General features: G+C 41.2%; 1 protein-coding gene across 2 annotated transcripts in view; it reads left to right on the forward strand.

Moving 5' to 3' along the window:
* vwa8 (von Willebrand factor A domain containing 8) overlaps positions 1-26,019 on the forward strand; it is a 116,509-nt gene that overhangs the window by 36,389 nt on the left and 54,101 nt on the right. For both annotated transcript variants that reach the window (XM_036138850.1, XM_012876345.3), the window contains exons 19-30: positions 1,149-1,255; positions 3,539-3,610; positions 4,962-5,038; positions 6,719-6,794; positions 6,955-7,090; positions 7,392-7,511; positions 10,436-10,641; positions 14,242-14,393; positions 18,593-18,701; positions 19,930-20,068; positions 21,585-21,772; positions 25,841-25,960. In XM_036138850.1, the coding sequence (XP_035994743.1) occupies positions 1,149-1,255; positions 3,539-3,610; positions 4,962-5,038; positions 6,719-6,794; positions 6,955-7,090; positions 7,392-7,511; positions 10,436-10,641; positions 14,242-14,393; positions 18,593-18,701; positions 19,930-20,068; positions 21,585-21,772; positions 25,841-25,960 (1,502 nt within the window). The remainder of the gene's footprint in view (positions 1-1,148; positions 1,256-3,538; positions 3,611-4,961; positions 5,039-6,718; positions 6,795-6,954; positions 7,091-7,391; positions 7,512-10,435; positions 10,642-14,241; positions 14,394-18,592; positions 18,702-19,929; positions 20,069-21,584; positions 21,773-25,840; positions 25,961-26,019) is intronic.

The following is a 26,019-nucleotide window of genomic DNA, read 5'->3' on the forward strand; positions in this document are numbered from 1 at the left end:
TGGCCTTCCTACAGTCCTAAGCCGTCCCAATAGAGAAAGAACGTTCCCATCAACTATGTCTAGTTTCTCTGACCCTGATGAGGAAAATAATCCCCACAGCATGAAGCTACCTCTACCATGACAATGGGGACTTTATTTAAGGGTACTGGAGAGGGGAATAAATACTATGTTTTTATATGTAAAATTAAAACAAGTTAAAATTTTGTTCCTTTCTACTTTACAGTTGTGTGCTCCTTCTATTGGTATCTGTTATAGAATTGCTATTAAATACATTGAAGTTTGTGACCATAACATAACTACATGTGTATAATAGATGTATATAGATTTTCATTCAAATAACACGGGAAACATTGCCTTTCTTGTGAATGTGCACAAGCCTGAGGTGAAAAGCTGAGTTAAAGAAGTGCCATTATAGTAACTATTAAGTCTGGGCAGAGTTTTATTTACAGAAAGAAAGCCCAACCTTTGTTGATCCCTCGTTTTAGTATACCCTCTAAGATATCACAAAAACGACTAATCAAAGATAAAAACCCAAGATGCCTGTGCAAATGATCAGTTATTTGGGTAATCGCATTGGCAAACAGGCTTAAATGGGAAGCAACCGGACTTTTGCTCAGTTTTCCTGAAAACTTTTCGACACATCGAAACGTTATCAGAAAAAAACGAGAAAAAGTCCAGTTGCCTCCCATTTAAGCCTGTTTGCCTTAAACCCAAGATGTTTCCCCTCTTTCACAGATGTAAAAAAACAAAAGAAAAAAAGTGCTAGGATGGCCTAGTCAACCATCTGACTTGTATCTAATTAAAAATCTGTGGAAAAAACTGGTCAGAGTTCATAGATAGGATCCACAGACCCATGAAGATCAGAAGATTGGATGTGTAAAAGAATGTCAAAATCACACCTAAGCAATGCATGTGGCTAGATTCTTGAGTTTTGGGCTTTTGTACAAAATATTTTTTTTGCTTAGCTTTATTTGAGGATTTTTCTTTGATTTTTTTTATATATGCAGACTCCCGGGGATTTTACCAGCATCTTACATACATTTTATGTCAATAGAAATTTTAGAAAGATATTTAATGAGAAAAGCATTGACATATTCGATATTTTTTTACCTGCTGTGTTCATTATTTGTATTCTCCATATTCTCCAGATGTGGTTCAGGATGGTGTGTTGACCATCGGCAAAGTATCAGCTCCCATTTACAACCCTAACCAGAAGATGAAGGTTCCAGATGTACTCTTCTATGACAATCCTCAGGTAATGTAGCAGACAACAACCTGATGCACTGTATGTCTCCTTCTCAGCCAGATCCGTAACATCTGGTTACATCTCCCCAGGTTTACTCAGATCAGAAAAAAAAAAAAAAACTCTTTAGAAATACTTTCTGGAATCTTGTTTTTTACTATCACCTCAAACAGAAGGATCCCTCTGAGCATTTGTCATTTTTCCAAATTTCCAAAAGTATTCCTTACAATGCCTGGTTTGGGTTTTCTGACCTATATAACAATCTAAAACGTGTAACCCGAAAGTTAGGAGTGACACATTCGCTCAGAGATCAAATATCTAGACTAGAGTATGCTAACAGTGGCCATGCAGATCTGGGTGGGCAACACAACACCATTTACACCTTCAGTTTTGATGGCTAAAACTACAATATTTTGTTTCCTAACTTGCTTGGTCTAAATATGGAGAAAAACACATTTTGGTGACTATCACCAAAATGTGTCTATTTTCATATCCCAATTACGTAGATTGTGTGTGTATTGGGACAAGGGTTTAAAAATGAGTCGCATCACTGTCTGTTTCGTTGTATTTTTCTTTTCTATATCTAAGAGTCAACTCAACTGACCATCTGGGTTTACAGGTTAATGCTTTAAGAGTGCACGCAAAGTTGTCAAATAAATGTTAGCTGATTTGGTAAGAAATTAGGTCAGGCTATCATCATCAGTTTGAGCCTCTTCAAGCATTCAGCATGCCAAGCTGAGTTACTTTTCATTTATGTAGACAGAGTGTCTGCATAGGTTAGTAAGAGATTAAGTAGTTTTATTTGCTCATTGCTGCAACATTTGAGTAGCAACTGCATCAACTATCTCATTGGGTCTCTTTGCATCTTCGAAGTGGTCGTGCCTAGGAATTTTTACAAATTGTTTATGGTAACACTGCCAAAGTATTAGATGGCTAAACTGAAGCACTAATTGAATGCAAGGCTGATAGTGGAAAATGTAATAGGGGTTTAAAACTCAGGCCTTCTGTTTTTGTAGATATTTAAAGGGGCTTAGTCATGTATTTCGATCATAAAAAGAAATCACAAAAAAATACATATATTCATATTCAAATAAAACAATATACGGCAAGCTTCATCTGGATTTATTTTGTCCTTTTTAAACCTGAAAAGAACATTGCACCGGAGGCGATCAGTAGACACAAACATTGTTGTGCCATCTGCCAGCAGTATCGCAGAAAGCAAGATGGCGACAATAGACCTAGCTACCGTGGGAGCCAGTAAACTGTCCTGCAACGCTTCCCAGGAAATTGATATCATCATTGAAGATCTACTGGGTTAGGGTTACTTAAACTCTTTCTTTTCACATCTGCGTTAGACATTGCTGAGTCATTCTGTTCTATTGCTTCTACTTGTTTACTCATTGCATGCATGCTTAATATGGTACCTCCAGCTAGTTTTCTCGTTATGGTAAATATATACAAAACAGCTTCATTCACTAACAAATGGAGCAAAAACAGAGAAATAAAATATAATAGGCCAACAGGGAGCAATACTTTTATCAGAAAGCCTTTGTATGCAACCAGAGAGAGCTACTGGCATAGAGATTCATGCAATCATAGTAGGCGACTAGGCCCTATTAAAATAATCACAAAGAAGTGGATTTTATCAAGGGGATTTATTTCCAATCTTTTTTATGATCCTATATTTAGGTTTCTTTGTTCATAGGGTTCACATCCACATATTGCGACAGTGTTTGTTCACCCTTTCCTTGGGTTGTGATCGGCTGCCCCTGCGCTCCACTTTGTAACTCTAACTTGAGCTAATCTTTGAAAGCAACACGTTTCTCAGCCCCCTAAGACTAGATGAAAAATAAACAAGCACAGCTTTGCAGAGTTTGATTGCAGCCATCTTCACATTTTCCAGATTTTGTTTACTTCATCATCGATGTTGGTCAGCGTCGCCCCGTGTGACTAAACCGCAGAATGCCCAGAAACAGGCCAACACAGGAAATAACACTCTGACATCCTCTGGCGAGCTGGATGACGCAGTGCGACCCAGATTCATGTCCTCCTCTCAGTCTTCGCCCTGCCCCTTTTCTCCGTGTCGGGGGCTGAAACAGTGGCAGAAACGATGAGAGGAGCAGGGGTGCCCTACTTTTGCAATGACCTGTTTTCAGAGGAGAAGCATATTTATGAGATGAGGAAGAGACATCCATGTGTAACCAGATTCAATGGCGTGTGCATGTGTGTGTGTGCGTGTACATGCACAAACCGATCCGATCTAAAGATGTTTTCACATTGTGTATGTCTTTGCAGCACATGATGGTGATGGAGGACATGTTGAAAGACTTTTTGTTAGGGGAACACCTCCTCTTGGTGGGCAACCAGGTGGGTGAAATGTTGCAACTGGTCATATCTGTTCTGCAGTATTTTATTTTAATCTTTAGAGCCACTCTGATGATTCAGTTGTAGCCATAGTTGCACCCTCACTTATGATGCTCAGCCATGTCATCACAGGGTGAGTTGTTTCCGTTCGAGCGGTAACATAGGACACACATGCCTACTCTGCTCGACCATGGAGGCCAGAGTTATGAAACAGGCTCCCAGCATCCTGCTGATAGAAGGACACATGTACCATCCCATCCTAATGTAGTTCTAATGGACAGGGTTACAGGGAGAGTGGAGAGAGATGGGGCTGAGAGGGAGTGCCCATGGTGTGATACCCCCGTCACACACACCCTACCTCAGAGGAGGTTGTTCACCGGGCACATGCACGGGAAAGAGCTCGAGTGGGAGAAGCCATTTGCAAGTCAGAGTGCACGAACATGCAAGGGTGAAGCCGAGACATTAAAAGCTGTCAAAGCGGCTCACTGGATCGGTGACGGAGCGGCCGAGAGGTCCTGCAGCCTCCGTGGGGAGCCAGTGGGTAGTCCCACAGAGCATCCCCTGTCACAGCAAAGCAGCATCAAAAGCAGGAGGACACTACCGGCTCTCCCTGCAACAATCTGCTGTCAGCACATGGATGAAGCATCCCCTGAAACCTACTCCCCAGCTGTGGTCTGTGGAGAAAGATTACTGTGATTTTATCCAGTTGTCAGGGTGGAACAAATCATGTAGTTGCAAAAGAAGGCAGTTTTATGGAAGTTTATTCCATTTGTCACATGATATGTGAAAACAGGGCAAGGTTAGAAATGAGTTTATGATCTTAACAGCTATCATGTTTTATTTAATCCAGACTTGATGAAGTCACATTTTTTTAATGCGTATTTACTTTCTTATTGTAAATACAAATCTAGCATGGATTGGCTAGATAGAATCAGGGCTGTTAGATGCAGCAAAAACCTTAAAACTTGGACAGCGATTCATCTTCCAGCAGGACAACAACCCTAAACATCCAGGCAGACCTTTAATGGAACAGTTCAGACAAAATGTGTAAGAATTGCCCAAAGGTTATACTTAAATCCATTTTAAGTGTCTGTGGGATTTTAAGGATCTGAAAATGGACCTTCACATATGCTCTCCAGCCAATCTTGACTGAGCTTGAGCTGTTTTGCACAGAAAATATAAAATGTAAGTTTAGATGTTTAAAGCCCAAAAAGATCTTCTGCTGTAATTACAGTACTTGGTTGTTCTAACAAAGTATGGACACGGGGGCTGATTAGATACACATGGCACACTTTTCAGACTTTGTTTTTAAAGATTTTGAAAATCTGATGCCTTTCTTCCCATTCTTCTACAGGGCGTAGGCAAAAACAAGATAGTGGATAGATTCTTGCATCTTCTCAACAGGCCCAGGGAATACCTCCAGCTCCACAGGTGAGGGAAACCAGCATGGTCACTCAAAGGCTTTTGTCTGGAACATATTTTGACTTTTCTTAACACACTTGTGAGGTTTAATTTGCTGTCTAAAGCTGTAAAGAGAACTTGTTTATCACTTATATCCTTGTGCTCTGTGACGCTGTTGTGCTTAAGCTTTAGCAGGCATTGCTTAATACTTTGGTTCCCTAAAGTAATAAATTCCCCAGAGCAGCAGTTCCCAAACCTGTTTTAGCTGCGCACCCCCTTCTGTGTCCCAACTGGGTTGACGCACCCCCAATCCCCCACATCTTCAAAAACAGTAAATAAAAAATGCTACAAGCTTTTTTATAACCATAGTAAAGACGGCATGTTAAATCATGCTCAAATGACCAGGACACACATAAAAAATAAACAATAAAAAAATAACAGTTGCAGTTACAATAACACAACCATCATAACAAAGGTTATGGAAATAAAATTAGAACAGAATTTGAATTAAATTGAATAATCTTTCTCACTCTAGAATGATTGATTTCACATTTTTTTTCAGAAATGGCCTTATGACCTTACCAAAACTGATGGCCAGCAGCTAGATTTCCAACTTGTCGATGTGTAAACGCACACCTGTAGGCTCTAGGCCAGCATGAGACCTGGCTACTACTTCCCTTCTTAAATCCAATGGAAACAGAAAGGGTTTACTTATTTTCCACACACAACAAAAACAACATAGAATGTGGTTGTCTTTCTACATCTACAGCTAGACTTCAGTATTCTTAGAACCAAGAGCCAAATCATTTTAATATGTATGTAAAATCCTGTACTTTCTTTTTCCCAGGCCTGTAGAACCACTGGCTGTGTGCTATGTGTTAGAGCTACAGTAGTAAAACAGTTTGTTTTGTCTTGAGTAACAAAAATTTTAAAAGAAAAGGTTTAAAAAGATCAAATCCTGTCCGCTGTTGATGCTGAACACGACACCGACACATTCAAACACACGTACATTAGGCCAGTTCCTGCTCTTATATGTACTTGGTTCAAAGTCTTGTGAAAGTCAAAGTGGAGCTGAATATAACTGTGTCCTGGTTAACTACTGTAGCAGCAGCTAATATTAGAGCGGGACAGAGGCAGGAGAAGCTGAGCATATGGCTTTTGGGAGACTGAAAGTAAGCGAACGTCTTCAGAGATGTGGCTCAGAAAAGCAGGAGATAGGCACCCCGCAGGGAAGGAAACTGGGGCAGCCTGGGTCACAGTGCGAGACGGAGCAGTCTCAGCGCGTGGCCGTGTAGGTACGGCGGTGGGAGGGATAAGTCTAGACGCGGGTGAATCACGGCTTTTTTATAGTGTTTCTGTGGCTAGCTGGTCGAAACAGACCTCAGCATTACTGACCCAGTCTTGGTCTGACCAGCATCCTCCGTGGCCAGGCGATGCTCATGCAAGGTTCTAAACAGGAAGTGAAGCCTCTTCAGTGTTTTGTGCTATTGGGGTCTATGTGAAGCTACGAGTTTTGGTTCAGATTCTCTTCTAGTTACCAAGGCCTAACGCTTGGCCCTAAAAATATTACCGAACAGCTACTAGTCAAGTGTATCTGGTAGCAGCTATTATTCCAAATAATGGACAAAGAAAAAATCTTTTAGATGTTTAGGTCTGACCGGAAGGATGTTTTTAAGTAATACACGTAAGTCTGTTTATTTCCTCCTTCAGGGACACAACTGTCCAGACTCTAACCCTGCAGCCCTCTGTGCGGGATGGCATCATTACGTACGAGGACTCACCCCTGGTCAGTTTCAGACGCACACATGAACTCCGGAATCACGTTTGTGCTCTTAGTTACCCTGAATGCGCATCCATTTAGTTTAGTACAATTTAAAGCTGAAAAACGTTGCACATAAGGGGTTAATCTACAGTTTGTGTAAGCATGGTGTTTAACTCGTTTTCAGGTGAAGGCAGTGAAGCACGGTCACATCCTTGTGATAGACGAGGCCGACAAAGCTCCCACTAACGTCACCTGCATCCTTAAAACCCTGGTGGAGAGCGGGGAGATGATCCTGGCCGACGGGCGAAGGATCATCTCAGGTATGACGCTACACTGCTAAGGCGTTACCGGATGAGATGCCAGTAGGGATGGCGGGGGTTCTGATGTCACACGAACTACTTAAGGAGGCTCACATAGAAGCCTCATATGATTGTAGAAATGTTAGTTTTCCATATAGAGCAACAAAATGCGACGAGAAAGCTGGAAATCTCATACTGCCAGGGAGAGATAAACGCTACTCCACATTCATAGGCTAGCAGAGACAGAATTAGAACTACTATTTATTTTACTTAAATCTTTTTTTTTGATCGTGCAACTCTGTTTTTATGTTTTATTTTATAGATCCACGTGAAGCCACAGGGAGGCCCAACATCATAGGGATGCACCCAGACTTCAGGATGCTGGTCCTGGCTAACCGACCCGGCTTTCCATTCCTGGGCAATGACTTTTTTGGAGCGTTAGGTATCCCAACACGCATTCACAAAACTACATCACAGGCTCGGTAGTAGCTACCTTTAATCACAATGCTTTGGAAAGGAATTCATGCTCCATGAACGTTCTCACATTTGTGCCACTACAACAACAACATTTGATGTATGTTCTAGGTATTTTTTGCGATGCACTAACAAAAAGCAGGGCCATATCGAGAAGTTGAAGTAAATGTATGTTTTTTTTTAGTGAGAAAGAAATTGTGGCATGCATTAGTATTCAGCCACCTTTACTCTGACACCCTAAATAAAATCCAGTCCAACTATGTGCCTTCAGAAATCTAGATAATAAACAGAGTTAATCTGTGTATAACTTTAATCAGTCAGCCTTTATTTATATAGCACTATTAAACACAACAGAGTGACCAAAGTAATTCACAGGTAAAATAACAGAATATAATGACAAAAGTAATAAGCAATAAAAGACAATGTCACACTTAGGATAAGTAGAACTAGAAAAGCAAAAACAAGAAAATATTACCTGTGAAACACAGGCCTATTGCTCACGCTGCCTTGAATTAAAAGCCAATGAAAACAGACGAGTTGAGAAAAGTGATTTAAAATCACCCAAGGTTCTGTCGGACCTGGTGATAATCGGTAATAGGAGACTGTTTCACAGTTTAGGAGCTGCAGCTGAAAAGGCTCGGTCTCCTTTAGTCACCTCCTCGGGACAACTAAAAGCATTTGGTTTTCAGTTCTCAGCGTCCTACAAGGACTGCGTTTATGTAAAGGTTCAGTGATGCAGGACGGTGCCAGACCATTTATAGATTTAAAAACCAAAAGTCAAACCTGAAAAGCAATTCTCAAAGAAACAGGCAGAGGAGTCGGGTCCGGCTGATCCGGTACTGGATTCCAGTCCAGTGGTAATAAAAGCATGAACGATAATTTCAAGGGCATTCTGAGGAAAATGATGCTTAATTTTCTTAATGTACCTCCAATAATAAAAGCAAGCCTGAACTTCTGCATTGACCTGATAAAGGAAATTTGTGATCACTGTTAAAAATAACCTCAAAATTTCTGACAGCATGGCAGCTAAATGAGTCAAGAGGGCTTAGATCACCCTGTAGCACCCGGCCAGGGGGCCTGATTCCCCAAAGAGAATCACCTCAGGCGGTCTTTCATTTAGACACAGACACGTAATCTCAGCGAAAACATAACTGTTGTGTGAATTTCTCAGAGGTGTGCTGGAACACATGAGTGAAAAAACTGCATATTGAAGACCAAGGAACACAACAGACCGGTCAAGTTTAAATTAGGGTTAGGTTGTAAAACAATAGGCCAAGCTTTGAACGTCTCACGGAGCTCTAGCCAATCCATCCTCTGCACATGAGAAAGAGCATGGCACAGCGGCAAACCGTCCAAGTGTTGGTCGTCTTCCTAGACTGACGAGCCAGGTAAGCAGTAGGGCTGTAACAATACATCGATCCACATCAATATATTTACTAAACTATTAACGATCCAATTACATTGCTGCGTAATGAAAATATCAATCTAGATCATCATTTTTGAGATGCGCCTTTAATTTGAAATTCAGGGATGAGACTTTAGTGAACTGGTGATCTATTATTATTATTTTAGAATGAGAGGAATGCAGATTTTTATTTTAAACGTCTCATACCTGTAAGAGCTTTGAAATAAATTGGTAGAATCAAGTTGTTGTTTTTTTAGTTGAAATCAGTATAAATGTTAGATGGCCAGATAATATCTCATCATATTGATCGCTTCAAATCATAACAGACTTTCTTACATTGGCAAATATCGTACAGTTATCCAAACAAATTGATGTTACATCATATCATGACAAAGCTGGTTATTTACCTCCCTAGTAAGGGGACCGTTAATCAGAGATCCAGCCAGATAACCTGGCCATCCAGATCGATGCTGTGTAGCACTCTACTTTCTGCACATTATCAATCTGGGACTTGTCCCATCGAATCCCTTGTTGGAAAGGAGGAACATTCAGCGGAATCCTCCGAGCTGATTGGGCGAGGCAACACCTAGGGCCTGCCTGCCAAAGGTTGGTTTTAGCCAATCACGGTATCAAATCAATACATAAGCAGCAGTCGTTATGAGAAACCACAAGAAGATAAGCTCGTCATGGTACTTCTTACTGTTCTTGCTGACGTTCCTCCCTACAGGACAACGACCCTAAACATGCAGCCACAGCTACAGTAGATTAGATCAAAGCATGTAATGTGTTAGAATGGCCTAGTCAAAGCCTAGACTTAAATCCAATTTAAGATCTGTGGCAAGAAATTGAAGTTGAAGTTCATAGATGATTTCCATTGGATCTGTCTAATCTTGGCCTATTTTGTAAAGAATGGGTCAAAGATTTTTGTTTCTGAATGAGTTACTCTGAAAGAGACGTGGCCCATAAGGTGTGCTGCTCCAAATGCAGTGAAAGGTTGTTATATCTCATTAGAGTGGCTAAATACAAATGCATGACACACTTTTTTGATTTTTTTTTGTTTGTAAAACCTTTTTGGACTTATTCTTCCACTTCATATGTGAGCCGCTCAAAGAAAATCTCTTTAAATGGATTAAAATGTGTGGTTTTAGCATGACAAATGAAATGTTCCTGGTGTGGAAACCTCATTGTACCGGTGAACCCATTGCCAAAAAGGAAGGTTAAGGAGAGCAATGGGTCTCAGGGGTCAGAAAAGGTCACAAACTCGAGCTTCTACGGCGTAGATGTGTAGTCGCTGTTACATTCCTTCAACGCTTCAACCAAGTTGATGTCAGGCTTTTCTACTAAACTGGAGCTGGTTGGAGCAGACTGGAACTGCAGGAAGGGCTGAGCAGTCAGAATGTGTCGTTGGTGTGTGAACTGTTGAATGTTGTCCAGTCTACAATGCCGTCAGCGTGGTGAACGGAAATCCTCTCTCTGTGGGAGAACAGGTGATATATTCAGCTGCCATGCTGTGGACAACCCAAAGCCCCAGGCAGAGCTGGCCATGCTGAAACAGTACGGCCCCGATGTTCCCGAGGCCACCCTGCAGAAGCTGGTGGTCGCCTTCGGAGAGCTGCGATCCATGGCTGACCAGGGCACCATCACCTACCCATACTCCACCCGGGAGGTGGTCAACATTGTTAAACACCTGCAGGTAGGGGGACTCATGCACTGCGTACCCTTTTTTTTTACCATATTTTTTCTCTTTCATTTCCTCAGGTTCAATGTCAGACTGGTTTCTATTAATTATTCAGCGTGTTTGTCCGCCTTGAGTCCTGCAGCGCTAGATGCTTTAATAATGCAGGAGATGGACCTCATGACTTTGCTGAGCCACAGAGGGAAGACGGTGTTTCCTGTCGACTCTGAGAAAAACCCTCACACACATACGCCATAAAATATACTGCTACACAAAAAAGGGAGTAATGTCAGGGTTTGGCACTCTCCTGGTTATATAAGACAATCTCACACATAGGAGATACCTCTCAGACACCGCCTCTTTAACAGTCAGCTTTAACTACACGCTTTATTTTTGTCTTGCTCTGAAGGCGTCCATTAGAGAAAGGTCGTTAAACTCTAAGTATGCTGCCAGAAAACCTTAGCTGATTATTCAATCAATAACTATATCCTGCTCTTTTTCGCACTGGTTGCTTTGGTCAAGATACCATAGAAATATTGTCCCAGAGCTGCCCTTGTCGGAGGTGGGTTGAGCCAGTGGACTCCACGCCTCTCCTCCGTGTCACACCTGAGAACAGTCGGTCAGCTTTGCAGTTTTTCTTTCCGGATGGGAGAGTATCTAAATTATCCACCCTGAGAGCTCAGACAAGCTAACTGCAAAGTGCGCTGATAAGATCTGTGAAGAAATGTCATGGTCACAAAACCCCCATTACATTTAGTATTTGACGTTTTCTACCAAACCTAATTCGCCATTGCGGTGCTAAATATCAGAGGCACATGTATTCCCGCATACTTGCGTCTTTTTTTTGTTTTGAGATGCACGTAATTTTAGGCCGTGAGATATAATTTGGAGAAGCACTTTGATAGCAATGTATGTTTCTGGTTGTGTCAGATTTGTAGACGTAGTATGTGTGTGCTAACAGGTGGTGACATTTCTCATGATTGCAGGCAGCACAGCTATTTAATGCTGAGGAATATACAGGTTGGCATACTGGAGAATGGTTGTGAGCCTGAAATGTTAACAGATTTAAAGTATTGATATGGAATATCTCCCTGGTGTGTGAATCAGGGTTGTAGTTTTATTTCACTTGCTGTTTGTGGACCAGTGCCAAAAAAAACTAGATTTAGAAGAGTTACCTTTGAAATTCTTAATCGACCTCTTTGTTTCTGTCCTGCAACACTTTATTTCAGTAATCCAGCCTGCAGGGAGACAGCCTTACGTTTGATTTTTCCACTGGCACCATGGCTCTGGTATCCATCACCTCCATTATTGATACCTGTTAGAGTGGGACACTAAGGGTGTAATTTAGTGCGAGGGAAAATGGTCTCCTTTGAGGTCATAGCTGCTGTTGGCTGTAATTACGATTTCACCTTTTGTAATAATGATCCCTGTGTGGCAACAGGAAGTCTTAATCTATCGTCTGTAGTGCTTGAGACATTCAGGTGCGACTCTTTGGGATCAGCCTACTATTGACAATGGAGACATTTATTGCTCTGCGTAACTTCCTGAAACCTCTCTGTAACAGAGGTCCTAATGTCCCTGGCTGTTTATTATATATTACTATATCTTGCTGTCTACACTAAAGTCTATTTATTCAGATGAATATGGCAGGCTAACGTTGATTCAAAATGACAGTCTCATGTAAGGCTAAAACTAGTTATTATGTAAGTTTACAATTGTACATGCAGGGGCATGAAGGTTGTGCTTTTAATGGTTTGTGTTGTTATATGACAAAGAACTGTTACAATTTTGAAAAGAAATGGTTCATTTCACACAATTACATTTATTGAATAATTTCTTTAACCCCCACATCGTCTAACATGGAAAGGGAATTCTAGGAGCTCAATGTTGGGCTGGTCTCTTTGTTCCAAGAGGTGTTGGGGGAAAAAATTAAGTTGACATTTTAGAGGTACTCCTTCTTCTTTATTGTTCTATCAGCTTGTGAGATGCACCTGTTGCACTGCCAACTAAAAAGGCTGTACTCCATGATGCAGCCACTACCATGCTAGACAGCTGGTACAGCTGGTCTTTGAAAGCCTCACCTTGACTTCTCCAAACATACTTATCATTAAGTTAACGGTAAAAACGGATGAACAACTCTGATGCCACCAATCGCTCAGGAAAGTTAAGAATGAGCATATTTATCTCTGTCATGCATCACTTTCCCCGATTGTCCCAGCTTTCCAATAGAAATCAGTCTGTTTGTGTAAAATATGTCATCAGTTCAACAGCACATGTTACACCCTACATATCTACACTATACTCTATACATTTAGTATCTTTCTCATTCATGAAGAATTGTCCATTGTCTTTCTATCAATCTGTGGGCTGGAATCTTCGTAAATCCCAGCAGTAGAAATCCTGCTAAAGGTGCCATCTGTATTCAGAGAACTTGTATGACTCCCATCTGCTTCATTAATGATTGCAGTGGCAACATGTGATGGGTGCCTGTGGTTGTGCATGCAGTGCTACTGTGGAAGCAGAGGAGATGCACATCCAACAAAGTCTGGCAAATGATTTTTGGATTGTCAAATAATCACAAAATGTAGGGAGTCATTTAAAGCAGCTGATGTTCTGATAAGCTATAGATGTCTTTATTGCATCAACATCTGATGGTAACTTACTGTCGTTGCCATGGAATCAGGTCACATTTGCTCCTTCAACATAACACAGTGAGATGCACAGTTGTATTCAGCAACAATTAAAGAGGGACAACGGCAGAAATGAGTGAGCTACACCTTAAGTTCTTACATGTACCCACCAGTTTCTTTAGCCAGTTACCCAAATCCAGTTTTTGTAAACCTCTGAACAATCAATACCAATTATTGTTGGCCCCAATTTGTCTTGTGATGGAAAAAATAGGATATCTAAGCACTGTTATGATGAAGATTTATCACAGAACCGTGTACAGGATGAGAGCAAAGAGTGAGAGTGTTGCTCTGACTTACAGAGTCAGCATAGTTCTTCTATACTCAGACAGGAGTGGTGCGAACATATTAACGAGACGGACTTTGAGAACTTCTTAACAGGTTGCTGTGTGAACCGAGCGATTGTTTACTAATTCTCTGCAGCTGTTTTAGACCAGCTGTGGCAGACAACCTTCAGCGGGGCAAAGCCGAGAAACCTATTCTGCACAAAATTCACCAGCATCATGAAATAAGCACATGATCAGAAGACTTAAGGAACGAAAGGTTCAATCTGTCACCAGACCTTAGCAAGCTGCACATTTTTACATTCAATTCTTTAGAAACTAAAATTAACAGCATTCAGAATTTGCCGTTCCATCCTTTCTGCCATGAGCTGTCATCAGGTATTTATATACTATTAGCAGGTTTAAAGATGCAATGTGTTTGTGTAAGAGCAGTCTCTGAAAAACAGGATTTTACTATTATTGTTCAACAGAAAAATGATATCCTGTGTTTTATCAGTGATTAATGCGGTTAGTGTGGCTAGCATGTTTAGCCTTGTTATAATTACTGACTGTAAACATTTCTAGAGAATGTAGAGCGTTTCATTAACTCACACTAACACTGTATGTAAATTGATTTTGTGTTTGTCTGCACTTTACTGTCTCAACAGAAATTTCCCAACGAGGGTCTTGCCAACGTGGTCAGGAACGTCTTTGACTTCGACTCGTACAATAAAGACACGCGGGAGGTTCTGATTGAGGCTTTACACAAGCATGGGATTCCCATCGGCGCCAAGCCAACCTCTGTCAATCTGGCAAAGGAGTAAGACCCAAGAAGCACTTAATGCTAGTGTCACTGACTTACACACTAAAAACACATTCAAGAATAGACACATCACTCATTTGATTTTGCGGAAAAATTGTGAAAAGACCTTAACGGGTATGTACCAATGGCCCTGTTTGATAGTTAAACCCCTAAGTAGGCAGCGCTGGTAGGTAGAGGAGGCTGACCGCACTGCAGTATTGCCTCTGTTGCTGTCTCTGATTGGTCAGTTCCAGTGGTGCGATACAACCTGCTGACCATCCTCCATCAGCTCGGCTGCTATTCCAAACGGGAGACAGATTTCACAAATTATTGTATAGAGTATCTACAATTCGTTTTGGCAGCGACACAAATGTTGTGTTTTTGGCTTTTTGATTGATAAACTTAATATTTACTGCGTAGTCTTTGAGATGACTGTTGCTCTGTAGGTTGATCAGTCATCTTGCTATCAGAAAGCTGGGCAAGGCTTTTAAACTCAGGTTACAACCTGACTGGGCGGATGGGTGTATGAATGTGTTCATCTTTCTGTGGGAGCAACTGGGTGGATGTGACTCTTGAGCAAAGCACTTTGAGTGGTCTGGATGACTATAAATTTCGGCCATTACAGTTTTGTGCTCTGGATTGAGCAGATTTTGTTGGCTTCTGTTTCTTCTCCTGCTCTGCTGAGGTTTTCCAATAGATCCAAAATTCAATGCTTTATCTTGGACCACTCTATGATCACTTTATTGACCTGTGCTCCACCATGCTGTAAAATCCACAGATCATCCCTCTTGCAGGACATTTTGAGTCCACTGTTTCTACATGGTAGCATTCTTGGGAGGAACCTTTAGGAAGCCCACTCCTGTGGCTCTGAAGCAACCACTCGTAGGAGGCATCATTGCTGGGCCTAAACAGGACTCATTGTGGCTCCCATCTTTTCTGCCCTAGACAAATGATTTTCCAAATGTTCAATCAATCAGAAGGAATATCTGTTGGTGAAAATTCAAACAAGCCTCACTGTTAACGTAAATGAACTCTCGCCAGATTCCAGCTCTGCACTGGTGGCAACACAAAGGCGGAGGTAGCTGTTGAGCTTGCTAGAGACTCCCGGCCGTCCTGAAACCTTCTTCACTGCTGCCTCCACTTGATGAAGCTCTTGAGCCAGAACACTGTTCTTTCCTCTGTAATGTTCTTTGCCACGCTTTGCTGAATGTGGGGTCTTTTGATGCAAAGCAATAATGTTTCTTTGGAGGTAGCCATTGCTAACTCAAAAAGGCCATTATTTCAAGTGGGAGTGGGGAGTGTTGGACTAGCGGTTAGACCAGGGTCCTGGGAAGACGTCCAGTTCCTTGGTTTGAATCCTACAGACTGCAAATCTGGATCCCTGATCAAGACCTTTAGAAGGGTCACCAAATAGACTGAACTTTCAAGTTTGCAAAACCCAACACTTGTGTCACATCACTGCCAAAATGTTTTGCAAACACAACTGTTTTCTTTTTCTTGGTTTGGTCCTAACATCTGCCATGTTTAGCTACATAGATCATAATGGCTAATGGCTTATTGCTTATTGTTCTTTTTGCAACGAGCAATTCTTTTAGAGATGCACTGATCAGAGTTTCGTGGCCTATTTTAGATTGCTGCTTTTGTAAATCTTCGACCAGCAAATACAGATTTTAGCCGAATCTAAATTTAATATTTAAAATTTAAAAAGACTTCAAAACAAGTTATTTCTAGCTATTCTGCCCCAAGTGGTTATTTCATATTGTTTAAGAATACATTTAAATTCTTAACAATTATTTGCCTAATCCTGCCTTGATTTAACATTTTAACCATCAGTATTTTGGTTTTGGACTTCCTGAATGTAGGTTCAATCAAAAGTAAAAAATAAAAGTAAATTTCACTCTATTTGGTTTGTAAAATCTTAAAATTCACGCTAAGTGTCCCATGTATTTCTTAACTTCCAAACGAAGCACTAAATCCACTAATCTTTCCAGTTTCTACAAAGGTTATAAATGTGCCATCCTTCACAAACCGCACTTTAAGGAATCTCCATTTAGCCTGTAAGATGCTTTATTCCTTATTTAAAAAGTCCCATTGGAGCCCAGTCTTAGGTTATTGTTGTTTCAGACAAATAACAAGACCAGACTAGTTTTTAAGCAGGTTCATGGTAAATATTTTCACATGAAGATGACTAGAGTATAATAGAAAATGTAGTAGTTAAGTGAGGTAAAGCTTGCGGTTTTAAACTGAAGAGTGTGTAGTGGCCTGGGTAATATGCATCAGAACATGTGGGCTGAGCTGTGCGTTGTGATCCTCATGCGGGCTCTTCAGATGCTCTCAGTACTTTAAATTAGTGCAAAGTTTTTGCTCACATCCTTAACATGTTCATATCTGCATCAGGTGCTGCTGAGCAACACTTGTCAGATCAGATGGACACAGCGAGATCATGCGGTGCCTCTGCTCTGCACATGCCACAGACTCTGCATTATAATCTTGTATTATCGGTTATTGATCAGGGGGGTTAAGGGTCTGTGGCTACCTCCTAAGGGGGATCTAGGGTGTTATTTTTGTGACTCCCCTTTCGATATCAGGATAGCCTTGATTGCAAAGCATGAAGATGTGTAGATCTCGCAATGATAAGATGAGCTGATGCTTCTGTGTGTGTTTGCTGGAGAACGTAACTCTTAAGATTTCCAAATCTCTGCCAACCTTTATAAATCCGATGTGTTCTATAATTGACAGAGGTTGAAAGCTCAAGACAGTAAAGAGAGCGACTCTGCTTCAGGACGTTCAGCATTTCTGGCTCTCTGTCAATCTGTCAGCCTGAGGGGACCGCATACATGCCTCCACATGGTGTTGAAAATACGATTTATCTTCAAATAGCCTGCTCTGACTTCATTTCTAAGTAGTTTGCAGATACTGACAATAGCCGACTTTCAGTCTTCTTCCCACATTAACAGCATCTGCACCGAAGAGTGTTAGTGTCAGTGCAGCCTGGTAGCCTTTGAACGTGGTGTGTTCACTGATCAGGAAATGACAGGATTTTTCATTTTCAAACTAGCTGATCTTAAGTGATCAAGCTTACAATCGATGGATTCCAGTCGCTGGCCGGTTTCTCTGTGTATCTCTTGTCATTTTCACTTGTTGCTTTGTCCACTAAAGGCGGTTTCTGCAATTCTGACCAAACATGTGACTGATAGCAATGAACTGCTGAACCGCTTAAAAGCGGCCTGTGTTGCCTTGTTTGCTTCCATGAAGTGTTGAATCAGTGGATGTCTTCATCTTTCACATACCTCAGTTATTTATCAGAATCATAAATTGATCTCATTATCCTCTAAAGTGTCTCAAATAATGTACAGATTGTTCTGTTAAATAAAGGAAAATATTTGTTTCTTCTGTCTCCTGTGGTTTTATTTTACACATTTAAGATGCAAGTTCAGTTTTGTAACTAAGCAATGAGACATAATGAGTGAGCAGAGCAGAAACAAGTATTTTCCTCAAACAATTAGTAAACATACTATGTGGATGAACTTTGCCGGCGTTTCTGTGTCACCCTGATTTAGTGTTTCATTGCTCCATCTTGAACAGTTGATGTCAGACCAGTAGCCCCACTCACATGTTGTGTACAATAAAGCAAATATTCAGTGTCCTGATTTCCAATTTTGGACATGGAAAAACATGAAACGGCTTGTTTTGTGTGTCTCGCTGCGTTTCCGCTCCTAGACTTATTCGTGGTGTGAGGACCCTCCTTCCTTCCAGTCCTTCCAGTCTCTTTTGGAATGTGTGCGTTTTGTGGTCAGGCTGCATCTTTCACCCCACCTGCAGCCAATAAGCTCGTGGCCATGCTCCAGCTACGATTCATGGGAAAAACAGTAAACATCTTCGAGCACATAAAGATATTTGTTCTGCATATATTGGCTTTTCCATCCCCAGGGAAAGCGAGATTAAATGACAGTCTTTTTTTTTCCCCCCCATGTGATCCAAGTCCCAGCAGAATTTAGCTGTCATCTGATATCGTTTTGCAGCTGCCACTTTGAGCCCTTAAAGGCCAGAACTTTGTTTTCATATCTGCGGCCAACAGCAGCAGTTTGACCCATAATTTATCCAAGATGAAAAATCACAGAACAGTAGTTTGTGCTCGCATGGAGTAGCTGTTTGTTTTTGTCCCAGGAAATTGTTATTTTTTTTTGTGTCCGGCCTTACCGGTTTATTGTCTTTAGGCTGCCACTGCCGGACGTCAGGATGACAGGATACTGGGCCTTAAACCAAGGTGGCAACGCTCGCCGCAAACTGCTCTGTCCCACCGAGACACACACTATAGACGTCAAGGTAAAGCACATGGAGCCAGACTATAGGAAAATTTTTAAGTTCAATTCTTTTTTTTTTCTTTTTTTTATGATGCACACAAATAATTATGAATATATCTGCTTCTTAAATTGAACCGCGTTTTCTCAGTTTATGAAAACAACTCATTCCATGAGGACTTTTTGTGACAGTATCCCAACGTGGTGCGTAATTGTTACACAGAAGGAAAAGGATACGCGGTTGTTAGTCTAAATCCAGTTCTGCTTCTGGCCGCAGAGGTTTGTTAGAGAACATTAGAGAACAAACAAACTGCATCATGGGGACCAAGGAACACAGCAGACAGGTCAGGGAGAACGTTCTGGAGAACAGGATTAGATTACAAATCAGAAATCCTGAGCTGTGAACATCTAGCTCAGTGTTTAGGAATAATCCTAAATTGGATCAAATATAGCGTAGATCTAGACCCAACTGAGAATATAAGGCCAGAGTTGAAAATGTATGTTTACAGATGTCCTGCACCCAGAGTGAGAGGGCTGGGGTAGTTGGCAAAGAATGAGTAAAAATGTAGTCTGTAGATGTGCCAAGCTGGTAGAAAATACTCCAGAATTAGCGGTGTAAATTCTGAGTTGTAAAAAGTATTCATTCAGGAGGGCTGCATGCCAAACATTTCAGATCAATGCTTTCCTTCCGCCTCACAAGTACGCACCACTTTAAGTTGCTCTGTCACGTAAAATGAGAAAATCAATGTTGTATCCATATAATTCAGGGTCTATGAATGATTTGCAAGGCATTTAATGCTTGTTTGCATACAGTCAACCCGTCACCCACTAAAAACATTTAGAGGACTATGAAACCCAAACTTTAACAAATGAGAGGCCAAGCTGTTGCCATACGAGTGAAGTAAACATGAACGAACTGAATCAGTTTTTTACCTCCTCAGCTGTCGAATCTTTGTCAGCAAAGAAATCTTTTAATCACGCAAATCTTCCTTCCTTTTAGCTTTTCAACTTTTTCTTGTGTTCATAATGCTTTTTTCCAAGATAATTAGGAAATTGTCTTATTTTTTTCTTTATTTAGAGTCACAGTTTCCATGGTGACATAGACAGAAATGTGTTTGCTAATTCAAACCAAAATTTTAACGTTAAGGAGGAGGGGGGAAAAAAAGAACTAGCTTTATCTAAAGACCAGTGGTGCTGTCACTGGTGTGTGTGTGTGTGTGTGTTTTCTGTAACCGTGTGCTGTGTGCCTCCAGGGCCCAGCGTTCCTGCGTGTCCAAAGCTATCCCTGCCATCGACAGGAAAGCAGGGCTCTGAGTTTCACCGAGGAGAAAGCTCACTGGCAGATCCCCATGAATGAAGTGAACATCATCTGCGACGTGGTCAGCTCAGATGGTACTAAACATTAAACTCAGGCGTGGTCTGTTCCCGCACTTGTTAAATGCACTACCAATATGTATTACACTATTATATTTATTTAGACTTCACTGGATTTCTTAAGTAAATTACAGGCCTTTCTTATCAATAAAAGTCCACACACCTCTGTTAAAATGGCAGGTTTTATGAGACGGTTAGAAATGATTTCTGAACGCCTCTAATGTGACATATCTGCTACTATTGAACTGAAAAACAAATGTCTCAGGGATAAAAATGTGAAAAGATATGTAACTGCAGTCTGTCAGCATCACACATTTGAACTTGGTAATATTTGCCACTCTGCCTTGTAGACGTTCCCCAGATCTCTCAGATGGAGATTTTTAGATTTGGCTAATGAAGTTGTGGTGTTATTTATTTGGATGTGTTAATGGACTCAGTGTGAGTAAATCAGCATGGTTGGACATGCGTATAAAAACACATTGTTGTCACACGTAGAACACATAGAAATCCCTGCAGCTCCTTCCATGTTTCTGTGTGGCCTCCTGGCGCTGGCCTCACTGAAACATTTTAACTTTGTCTTTTCATTCATCACGGAGAAGTGGCCAGTTTTAGTAACTTCCCTGTTGTCCCATATCCTCTGCTGGATTTTAGCACTCTTCCTCTGACTGATACCTTTGTACAGTGACATCCATTTGTTGAAAAATGCAAAATGAGCAAATGTCCAAAAAAAAGAAGAAATCCCACAAATTCAGCAACTTTAGCTGCAGCTAATAAGACTGTTAGTCTATATCCAATGGGATTTTGTGTATCCAAGAAGACTAAAATACTGCCAGCGAGCTAAAGGGTAGTTAAACCTAGTTTAAAGGGTGCAACTTTGTGAAACTGAGTTATTAAAGCTGTTTTAATAATTTCCATTTTCCCTCCAGTGGATCTCTTTGTTTTTAGTTATACAAGTAAGGGATAATGCTTGACGAGGTGTCCATTATCAGAAATTAATGAACGACGTGGAGGCGTGAACCGTCTGGCGCGAATCCATTAATTCCTGATAATGGACACCATACGAAAAAAGTAAATATTAAATCAATTAGTAACACTTTAATGTTTTTTCACTGTTAAAATCGTAAGACTTTCACAGCAAGCGGCAGAGAGAACCATTTAATATCGCTCATTGTGTCGGTTGCCAACGTAACCAGCACAGTAATTTCGAACAATCGGGCTGTTTGACCAGAACTTTTTTTAGGACACCCTGCAGCCAATCAGAATTGAGTATTCACCCAGACCATGGTATAATACAGGATATATGTCAGATTTAAGGTGCTAAAAGTTAATGATCTAATTTTTTGCTTTCAAAAATCCTGAAATTTTTTTCCAAAATCCTTCCCCTTTTAAATCCTTTACTACAAAAGAAATAATCTGGGAAGACTGTTAATCTGAGCATCTTGAACTTTGTGCGACTTTTTGTTGTTAAGTGATTTAAAAGGCGCCTGCGTTGAGTTCCAGTGTGACATCCCTGCTGCCTCCTGCCTCTTTGCAGACACGCTGTACGTGGCCATGTGTAACCCAGTGGCCCTGTACTCCATGAAGGAGCGTGGGGAGAACATCCAGTGCATGGAGCTCTATGACGTCTTCCCCAGGACCATCAGCGGCGTCTGGCAGCCCTTCGTCACCGTCGCTCCGCTCGGGAGTCCCCTCGATGGACAGGTGGTGCTGCACGAGGAGCAGGTACGCATTCACAGCCATGAGATGGCATAGGTTCTAGAAAGGCCTGGTTCTGTCACAGCGGAGCAGCAGAGAGGATGTGGTAAATGTTAAATACACTCTGAGGAGTGTTTTTTTTTTTTTTTGGTAAACAAGAATGTGTTTTTAAGCATATTTATGACCAGACCACATAATGTGTGTTCTTTAGTTGTTCTATGTCCATTTAAAGAAAAGATCGGACCACGCTGGGATTTCTCAGCAGCTCCCCCACTTGGCTTGTTAACACTGTGGAAAGTCAAACTTGACCTTGCACAGTCAGCACTGGGGTGTTTTTTAAGTTTTCTTCCCGCTATGGGCAGGCTAATTCTAAGTGCTGTCATCAGACCAGTGATGTATTAAAGAGATGGGGTGAAATTCCCAAACAGAGGAGGGTCCCTGCGGCCTTAACCACAGAGCATCATTAAATCACTTCTAGATTTCATCATGCTGCTCCAGACGGGTGGATCTAATTATAAAAAAAACTTCAGTTTTATGCATTTATATTTTTGTAGACTATCTATATGAAGGGTGTAAGTAAGACTGCTTTTATAACTCAGTGAGATAAAAATATATCTTCAAGGCTAAACTATTAAAGTGACTTCCATTAAAATCAACATAACGTGAAAGGAAATAAGGACATCTTGGGAGGAATAATCGGAGAAAATTAAGCATCCTGATATATTTAACAAAGAAAGTTTTGTTTGATGCGTCCTAATTAAAAGTGAGGATATTTGGATGTTTTAACCCTTTTTACTTTTATTACGAAATGTAGTACAATCAGAATTTTTTTTTATTATCTTAAGCTAAAACAATGTCAATGAAAGCCTTTATACCATGGTCTGGGTGAATACTCGCTTCTGATTGGCTGCCGGGTGTCCGTTAAAAAGTGTTATAGGACACCTAAAAAAAAGATCCGGTCAAATAGCCTGATTGTTCTAAATTATTGAGCTGACTCAAACATTAGCTGATAACGACAAGACAGTTGACGCTGCTTACGTGTGTCACAACGAGAGATATTAAATAGTTCTCTCAGGCGCTTCTAGTGAAAATATTATGGTTTTAACGTTGAAAAAAGAAACATAAAAGTATTAATAATAGTTATTAATAGTTAATAAACTCACAAACAGTAAGACTAGAAAGAACTAGTGGGAATGTTGGTAATCATGGTTCTTCAAGAGATATAGCATCTGGTAAAATCAGTAGCAGCAGGTTAAAGTTTCTTCAAAACCACAAACTGGAAATCAGCCACTAATCTGGGATCACTGCAGTCTCTTGCACAATAGACCTGGGCAAAAAAATAGCTGTATCCCTCTGAATCTCTACTGTTTATGTCTTGAATGCGGTATTTAACATTTTTCAGATTTCAGAAAAGAAAATGTATTCTCGTTTTCTATTTGATCCTCATCTGAACTATACTTATTTTATTTTTGGGCTGTTTTGGTCTCCTTCTTGTCGTTTTTGTTTCGTTAAACTATAAATGCTTTCACTGGGTGAAGTCAGTTTAAACACATGAGGCGTGTTGAAATTGTCCTCTAGAAAAGAAGATCTGGAAAAAGTATGGATCATTGACAAATATTTGTCCAATGTGTCGTGGCAAAAGATTAAATTCTGGTGGGCCACGCTTGCGTGGGTACCCTGTTCTACGGAGAAGACTTACATCAGAATAGGAAGATGGGTTTGTGAGTCATTTCTCTGTTGTTTCTAAGCACATATTTGGACAATTGCAATCCCAGAGTCTATTCAGGACAAAGTCCATTTGTAGTACCATGACTTCCCTTTTTTTCGCAAAGACAACCGCAGATACCTCAGAGATTAACATAGCTGCTCTCCAGTCTGTTTCTTAAAATGGTCGGTGGTTGGCGGTCGCTGAACGTCTTTTACCCTGCAAGACCCGGACCTTTGACAACTGCGTGTAAGACAAGAACAATGCTTGTTAGCTTTGTGCGCAACCAGAACCGCTTGCACAGCTGGTGCATATTAGGCGAGGACTTCTAAAAATACAGTTGTGATGGATCGGGTTTCGTCTGTCTGAAAATGAAGAGGCCCAGACAACAAGAGGTTCACTCTCAGGTCGTTGTCCTTGCAGGGAAACCTGCAGCCATGGACATCCTGTACAAATGGCACTTTGCGCTTGAGTCTGTGCATGTAAACTTTAGATTAGGTTTTAGTGGATTCACTCAAAGTAAACCAGCATCCACCATTTGTCCAGTGAGGACACATTGACCTGCTGGGAAATTTATCTGTGTTCTGACTTGAAGAGGGTCCCTCTAATGGCAGGACATGTTTAGAATCAGGAAACGGGGTTTACCAGTCCTTAGTACAGCTGTGTGTGTGTGTGTGTGTGTGTGTGTGTGTGTGTGTGTGTGTGTGTGTGTGTGTGTGTGTGTCAGGAATGGGAGGCCATAAGGAAACCATTAGTGTGAAGCAGGGTAGCAGGGGCCGGGGACAGCTCCCCTGTGGCTCTGACTCATAAAGCTCAATTGAAGATGAATCCTTTTTGCGTCATAAAGCCTTTAGCTTAGTTCATGCAAGGCACACGCACAGAAACGGAAATATCTCGCACACGAGCGCAGACCCCATACAGACAGTGTGTCTGTGTGTGTCGGAACCGTCCTTACTTGTGGACAGCGTTCACGTTGCTTGGACTCCCCAGGGCAGCACCGCTTCGTCTTCTTGAAGAACACTGCCCTCTGCTGGCTGTGGTAGACCGGAGAAATATTTGGGCATTTTAATTAGATGGAATAATTAGTATAGTATGAATTATATACCATAAGTAAAATAAATATGCATTTTCTACATACCTTTTCTTTAAATTGTACTTAAAATGTCACCATTGAGAGCATAGTGGAACCAAAGTCTAACTCCTTGATGTATGAAGCAACTTGCCGATTAAACTAATCTGTATTCTGCTATGAGATGATGATGATGATGATGATGATGATGATGATGATGATGATGATGATGTCATTTGTTGGGGTGAAACATCTCTCCTAACCTGGCCCTATGTAAGAGCCTCCTGAACCTGTTAGCTGCTCGTTAACGACACATATAATGGGACGCACTCTCTCCTAGAAGTTGCATTAGTAGCTTGTAGGTCCACCAAATATTTTCCCAAATGTCTTGGGGATCGAAGTGGTTTTGAGACGTGAGACGGGCCTTTGGGTTCTTTTTGCTCTGCAGTGGGTTTTACTCAGGAACTCTCCCAGGACTGCCTTTTTGTGCTCAGTCTCTCTGTTGTTGTTGAATCATGAACTCTGACCTTAACTTAGGCAAGTGAGGCCTGCAGAGCTTCAGATTGTGTTCTGGGCTGTTTGATGACCTGCTGGATCGGTCACTGATATGCTCCAGGAGTAATTTTGATAGGTTGGCCACTTCTGGGAATATTCTCTACCACTCCATGTTTTCTCCATTAGTGGATTATGGCTCTTAATGTTGTTCTCCTCCATGTTTTCTATCCAGGTGATTTCTTGGTTCTACAGGACAGGCACTAATCAGACCTGTGTATAACTAATAAATTGAAAAAGCAAATGTTTTCAGAAGGACCAGGGTTCTGTTTGGATATATATCGTTTTCCTTTAATGGAAATAATGTTAGAACAGCCATTTGTATTAACTCAGGTTGTCTTTGTTATTTAAAAAAATATTTTATAATGTGAAAAATTTAAGTAGGAGGGAAAAAAAGCTCTCGATTTACCGGCCGATCTACGTTTCTACCCTCATCTATGGTCACGAGCTTTGGGTCATGACCGAAAGAACGAGATCCCTGATACAAGCGGCCGAATTGAGTTTTCTCCGTAGTGTGTCTGGGCTCTCCCTTAGAGATAGGGTGAGGAGCTCAGTCATCCGGGGAGGACTCAGAGTAGAGTAGCAAAATGTGAAATAAAAGCTTATCTGATGTTCATCTGCCCTGTCTTTGCTTTCACTAGAGCAGGTTAAAGGATCCACCTTCATTCAACATAAATTAATTCTATATTCCGTTCCATCTTGTTTAATTCAGTCTAATTTTCTCCTGCTCTTTTAATCTCTCTGTCTGTCCCCTTTGTCGCCGTGCCAGAGTAACACAGTGCTCCACTTGGACATGGTGACAGGGGCCGTGCGGAGGCTCATGCTGTCTCCAGACAGCGATCAGACTCCCTCCAGACCCTCCAACTGGTGGAGCAGCAAAGAACAGCAGGTCAGAGGTTTTAGTGTCTGCAGAGAGAAATGTGGATCTTTGGCTCCCAAGCTCTGTTC

The sequence above is a fragment of the Fundulus heteroclitus genome, chromosome 7 (assembly GCF_011125445.2).
Source record: "Fundulus heteroclitus isolate FHET01 chromosome 7, MU-UCD_Fhet_4.1, whole genome shotgun sequence".
Classification (NCBI taxonomy): domain Eukaryota; kingdom Metazoa; phylum Chordata; class Actinopteri; order Cyprinodontiformes; family Fundulidae; genus Fundulus; species Fundulus heteroclitus.